The following is a 6,416-nucleotide window of genomic DNA, read 5'->3' on the forward strand; positions in this document are numbered from 1 at the left end:
TGTGTTTGTTTGTGGATGGGTAAATTAAGACTTAAAAACAGAAACCCTGAAAACCATTTTGGTCATGCTTAAATTTTTGTTTAACGAACCAATGTCCAAAACTGCTGGATTATTTGAACAAATCTGAAACACAAGTGTTAAAACGTTGAACTGAAAATGAAGTTTAAGGACTGTTTGAAATTGTTATTACTATAACTACTTGGGTTCTAGTAGGTGAAGATTAAGTCAAAAAAGTTAACACATCCCTTCACACTGGTGTTTTTCCCTCAACATTTAGACAGGCCCATATAACCCCACTACTTAAGAAACCCACCCTTAACCCATCTCTTTTAGAGAACTACAAATCGGTTACCCTCATTCCTTTCATTGCAAAACCACTTGAAATGAAGTCTCTGCATTTCTCACACAGAACAACCTCCTCGACAGCAACCAGTCTGGTTTCAGAAGTGGACATTCAACCGAGACTGCCTTGCTCTAAGTTGTTGAAGCCCTAAGGCTTGCAAGAGTGGATTCCAAATCTTCAATACTTATCTTGCTGGATCTGTCTGCTGCTTTTGCTACGGTTAACTACCAGATCCTCCTGTCAAACCTACTGGCAAAGGGCATCTCAGGAACCGCACTCCAATGGTTTGAGTCCAAGTCGCAACATCTAATTACTGGGGTGCCTCAGGACTCAGTTCTTGGACCACTTCTCTTCTCTGTCTACATGGCATCACTAGGTACTGTCATTCATAAACATGGCTTTTCGTATCACTGCTATGCTGATGACACTCAACTCTACCTCTCATTCCATCCTGATGATCCGATGATAGCTGCTCGCATCTCAGCTTGTCTAACTGACATTTCTTGCTGGATGAAGGACCATCAGCTTCAACTCAACCTTGCCAAGACAGAACTGCTTGTGGTTTCATCAAACCCATCGTTTCATCACAATTTCACCATCCAGTTAGGCACATCAACCATAAATCCTTCAAAAACAGCTAGAAACCTTGGAGTTATGATTGGTGATCAGCTGACTTTCTCAGATTACATTGCTAAAACTGCCCGGTCCTACAGATTTGCTTTATTCAACATCAAGAAGATCAGGCCCTTTCTTTCGGAACTGCTTCACAACTTGTTCAAGCTCTTGTTCTGTCCAGGCTGGACTATTGCAATGCTCTCTCGGCAGGTCTTCCAGCCAGTTCTATCAAACCTTTACAATTAATCCAGAACGTGGCAGCAAGATTAAGCTTTAATGAAACAAAAAGAATGCACGGCACACTTCAGTTTATCAATTTGCACTGGCTACCTATAGCTGCTTGCATAAAATTCAAGGCATTAATGTTTGCCTACAAAACACTGGCTCTGCACCCCTTTAATGTCACTTTATCGTTCATCCCAAAGAGGCACAAAATCACTTTCACTGACTTTTAAATTAAATGTTCTCTCCTGGTGGAATGACCTGCACAACTCAATCCCAGCAGCTGAGTCCTTAGCCATCTTCAAGAATCGGCTAAAAACACATCTCTTCCATCTTTATTTGACCCTCTAACTCTAGCACTCTCTTTTCTAATTCAATTCTTTAAAAAAAACCTCTACAAACTACTTGTTTTCTTAGAAAAAAAGCACTAGCTTCTCTAATCGTTTTCTATTCTGTTTTCTTTTTATATAATTGAAAACCAAAGACTTGTTACAGCACTTGTATATCATTGCTCTGTTGATTGATTGCTTCCATTGTCAACATTTGTAAGTCGCTCTGGATAAAAGCATCTGCTAAATGACTAAATGTAATATAAATGTAAGAAACTAAACATTCTCAATTGCAATCAAAATTAAGCTTCACAACATTACTCATAATACAAACGAAATGTTTCTCACAACACTGAAAGTTATTTCGTGCTCATAAAACTCTTTCCTGATTTGATTGGTCAATCACAAATGAACGCAACCCAATGCAATCTCTCATTCAAACGTCTTAAAACAAGTTTGCAATAGATTACCTAGTTAGGGTTTATTATAGAACACTGCTCGGTTGGCTACATTAAAGGTCTCTGCACACGGAGTACGACATTTTCGTATGCGTTATCCTAAAAATTCATCACGCACAGAAACCTTGCACACGGAGTCCGATGCGTAATAATTAACCCGTTGCGAAAACAACAGCACTAAATGGAGCCTTCAAGCAGTGAGGATGATTTTGTTTTCTCGCTTCTTAAGAGAAGAAATATTGGGTCCATCCAATATTGAGATATAGAAAGGAGAGTTCCCTCCTTAAGGAGCAGCAGGATTAACCCGGGAGATTCTAAGTTTACTTCAGGATGTCAGAGACTCAGTTTGATGCCTTGCTAGCGATACTAGAGCCACATATTAAAAAACCCCCACCAATTTCTGAGAACTCCGTGTGCAAGGATCTTTATGGTGCTTTGTGCTGCGAGACCAAGTGGATGAACTTGACAATCGCCATTCTGGAATTTGGCGTTCGCTTGTATGGTGGCTCTGAACGGTCAAAACCTCAAAATGCTTGCCACGGATGAAAAAAAACGAACCCGATCCTATTTTTTTTTTATGACGGATGGAAATTTCGGAGGCAGCGTGTAAACGTGATTGACATAACAGTGAGGTCGTAATTATTTTTTAAGGTGCGAAGATATTGGACAGTTTTCGGACTGAGTGTGCAATGCCCTTAACCCTTCATTAAGCCATCACATACATATTACCTATCCATTTGAATTAGTCAAAAAATAAAAAATAAATAAAAAAAAAGGTGAGAAATATTACTTTACTACAGATGCTGAAAAGCTTGACTTGATAATATAATATGGACACTATGGCCCCAATTGCTTATTCAGAAATTAACAAAAAAATCAGAAACAAGATTTTAAACAACCAAATTTATTGATTTCACAGGTATGGTTAACGTTTTTCTTAAGACCAGTCTGCAGTGGTGCCGCCCCAGTCTCCAGCCTGAGCTGTGGGAGCAGCAGACCAATCCTCAGTGGTAGGCTGAGCACTCCAGTCCTCTGTTGAAGAGAGAAATTAAAAAAATTACACCAAATGGTACACACATTTTGTATTGTGCATTTTATGCTACTTGGCAGGAAAACCTTACCTGCAAACACCTCAGCTGGTGCAGGTTTGGCAGGAGCTAAAGTTCAGAATAGTTGATTAGTTAAATTTTTCCACACATTCAGTTGAAATAGTGATCTAAATGTCCAAAATTGCATTTTGCATTTACCAACTATAATATGTGGGGAAATAAGTCTACAAGCAGCAAGCCTACCCTCTATGCCAGCTGGGAACTGCTGGATGGGCACAGATGGAACCTGAACACCTTCAGACCAGTCAGCAACCTCAGGCTGGTTGAAGTCGGGCACAGGAGCGGTCCATTCTCCCTGGAACTCCTCCTTACCAACAGCCTTCTCAGCAGCAGCCTGCTCTTCCTTCTCAATCTAGAGGTAAAGCGGAGAACCAGTGACACAATTAGCACACTTTTTACAACAAAACAAGTGATGGTATAATGCAACATAGGAACAGATTCTGAATGATTATCAGCTTCACGGGATATTACATAGAAGATACAGATTCATCATTCAACAAACAAATGTTAAATTCTCGGACTGATTTTGAATATGCAGACAAGAAAACCGATCAATACCTCCTCAGGATCTCTGTAGAAATACAGATCAGGCATGACCTCCCATGGATGCTCCCTGGAGATGGTGCCCCTCATCCTCAGCACCTCTCTGGCCAACATCCACCACATCAAACCCACAGAGTGGGGACCCTAAAACACCAATTAAAACCTTATAACCTTAAAACCACATCGAACGAACACCACTTGCAGAAAGAGATTGGTTTCTCTTTTGTACCTTGTTGTTGCATGGAATGGCAATGTCGACGTATCTCAGAGGGGAGTCTGTGTTGCAGAGTGCAATGGTTGGGATGTTGACGTAAGAGGCTTCAGTCAGCGGCTGGTGGTCAGCACGAGGGTCTGTCACGATCAGGAGACGGGGCTCCCTGAAAGCAGCCTGAATCTGATTGGTGAAGGTTCCAGGAGTGAAACGACCAGCGAAGGTGGTCGCGCCAGTGGCAGAGGCAAACTTGAGCACAGCCCTCTAACAGGAAGAAACGGTGAGAGTTAACGCTAAAATCACTAGCAATCATACTAACACACAAATCTAGTGCATGTAAATGATTAGAAACACTGTGGCTCAGGTTACTATCAAACCCCAGTCATGGGGTATAACCCTCATGGTGTTAGCGAAATCCCGGCCAAGTCACTCTAGCACACTTCCGACACCCAAACACCGACAGCAGTGCCAGGTTTTAATAATGTGCCTGGTTAAAAAGCGCTTTAGATTTTCTTCTTCATTGAGGATACAAGACAAATACTGCTGGCATTAACCAGTCACAGAGTTTGTCAATTACCTGGCCAGTGTTTCTGGAGGAGATAACGCAAACATCAGCTGGATTCTCAATGGCAACAATGGCACGAGCAGCCAACAGCAGTTTCTCCCAGGTCTTTTTAAGGTTGATGATGTACACGCCTACAGAAATGCAAAAGTCACAGCAGTTTTAATGGGCGTTCCTAAACTTTGTCACCTAAAACCCCTTTGACAATATTTTCTTAAAGCACGCCCTGAGATGAAGTAAATATTTCCAAAAGTTACCCCACACCATGCTGCACAACCAAAACGTTAGTCAAAACTTGATATAAACTAATCAAATCATCTCATGCTGCTGTTGCATTCAGGCAAAAAGAAAGATGTCTTATTCTGATAATAGAAATAGTTTAAGGATGTTCACACTTGGGTTCAAACTCCCAAGTAGCATGCTAAAACTGGAGTGAATATTCACACCAAATATTCAGGTTGGTGTGAACAGGCAATAAATCACAGATTTTTTAAATTTGATAAATCACCATCTAGCCATCTAACAATTTCATTTTTTCTTCAGTAGCCCTCCCCCTTTCATAGGCATATCACAGCCATATCACCCTAGTCTGTAACTGTTACTTCTTACCGTCACTCTTTCTCTTGTAGACATACTGCTCCATCTGGAAGTCCAGGTTGGTTCCTCCCAGATGGGTTCCTGCTGCCAGGAACTTCAGCACATCCTCCTCCTTCATTTGAAGGACATCCAGACCTCCGGACATCGTGACCACTTTCCCTGCGTAACGAGTTCAGTGGGAGAGCTGGAAGGAAACACGAGCGTATAGATGGCTTAGCCGAGAGGAACCTGACAAGTGGAATAAGTATTTCTAACAAAATTGGATGAATGTAGCTCAGGTGGCTATCAAACCCCAGTCATAGGGCGCATCAGCCCTACTGGTGTTAGCGAAAACCCAGCTGAATCACTTTAGCACACTTCCGACACCTAAACACCGACAGCAGTGCGAGGTTTTAACAGTGTGCGTGATCCTCGCAGAACGAAGAGCCATCACGTATCAGCATTAGCACGTTAGATGCTACACTTCAGGAAATTGTACTTATTTCACCAATCAACTAAACGAAACATTAACATTACAAGGTATGTGGTGACTTAATGTCCATCAAAATACTCTAGTATTAAAGTAAATTTTATACTAGAGTACACTCTTACAGATTAAATGACACTCTTACAGATTAAAACGTCTTTGTCAGATGGCTACATCCAATAAATACTGTAGTATTAATTGTTCTTAAGCTCGAGCACTGCGCTACATTGACTGTAACGTTAGCTGAACACGCGCTTCCTTGTGCGTGCTCGCGCGTTGCGATTCAGGCCATCGTATTTTAAAAGAACTGTAGTAAACTTCAAATTTAACATGATATTTGATTAATATCGTTAATTGTGGCCTTTATTCACCACAGTCCGACTCAAATAGACGTTTAAAAATCGTCAAAATGATAGAATTTCTGCTCACCACGAGACAACGCCGTATGGAGTTCTGCACCTCACGGCAAAAAGAGGGCGGGATGAGGAAATGACGTGATTTATATACCCGAGTGTCCACCAATCATACTGAGGGATTTCTTGTTCTTTGCATTCCTTCTGTCTAATCAAATAAACATACTACCCCTAGCGGTGGAGGATTTCACACGCGAGACTTTCGTCAGTTGTTGATCTTTTTCTTGCTTAAGTAAAATAAAAATAATGGGTCCTCAAAAGGTTTAGGTGTTTTTTGCAAAAGTTAAAATTATTTGCTAAATACAAGGATTGTATCACACACACACGCCATCAACAATATAGTGAGTACAAATCAGGGTCATTATAATTAAGTAAAACTAAATCCATAAAATATTGTTACTTGAAATAAAACATTCACTGAAATATGAAATTTAAAAAAAAAAAATAAAAATAAAAATCCAACAACAACCTTAAGGATATTTTATTGCAACGGCAACATTCCCCATTTTCATTTAGTATGTCTTGGTATATTAAGACAATTACAACTA

At 40.6% G+C, this 6,416-nt stretch overlaps 1 protein-coding gene and 2 non-coding genes across 3 annotated transcripts; all 3 read right to left on the bottom strand.

The window, feature by feature from the left end:
• Window positions 1-2,855: 2,855 nt before the first annotated feature.
• On the bottom strand, window positions 2,856-5,996 carry rpsa (ribosomal protein SA). The gene is made up of 8 exons (XM_058777780.1): window positions 5,885-5,996; window positions 5,002-5,173; window positions 4,408-4,526; window positions 3,849-4,094; window positions 3,635-3,763; window positions 3,260-3,428; window positions 3,089-3,124; window positions 2,856-2,999 (listed from the first exon to the last, which is right to left on the bottom strand). Exons 2-8 carry the CDS (start codon window positions 5,132-5,134, stop codon window positions 2,905-2,907), a joined length of 927 nt encoding a protein of 308 aa, XP_058633763.1. The 5' UTR covers window positions 5,135-5,173; window positions 5,885-5,996; the 3' UTR covers window positions 2,856-2,904.
• Window positions 4,182-4,320, bottom strand: LOC131543113 (small nucleolar RNA SNORA62/SNORA6 family). The gene has a single exon (XR_009271851.1). It is a non-coding gene; the product is annotated as a small nucleolar RNA SNORA62/SNORA6 family (small nucleolar RNA).
• On the bottom strand, window positions 5,255-5,396 carry LOC131543111 (small nucleolar RNA SNORA62/SNORA6 family). Its single transcript, XR_009271850.1, has one exon. It is a non-coding gene; the product is annotated as a small nucleolar RNA SNORA62/SNORA6 family (small nucleolar RNA).
• Window positions 5,997-6,416: the final 420 nt, after the last annotated feature.

This window comes from Onychostoma macrolepis, chromosome 06 (assembly GCF_012432095.1).
Source record: "Onychostoma macrolepis isolate SWU-2019 chromosome 06, ASM1243209v1, whole genome shotgun sequence".
In the NCBI taxonomy this organism is placed as follows: domain Eukaryota; kingdom Metazoa; phylum Chordata; class Actinopteri; order Cypriniformes; family Cyprinidae; genus Onychostoma; species Onychostoma macrolepis.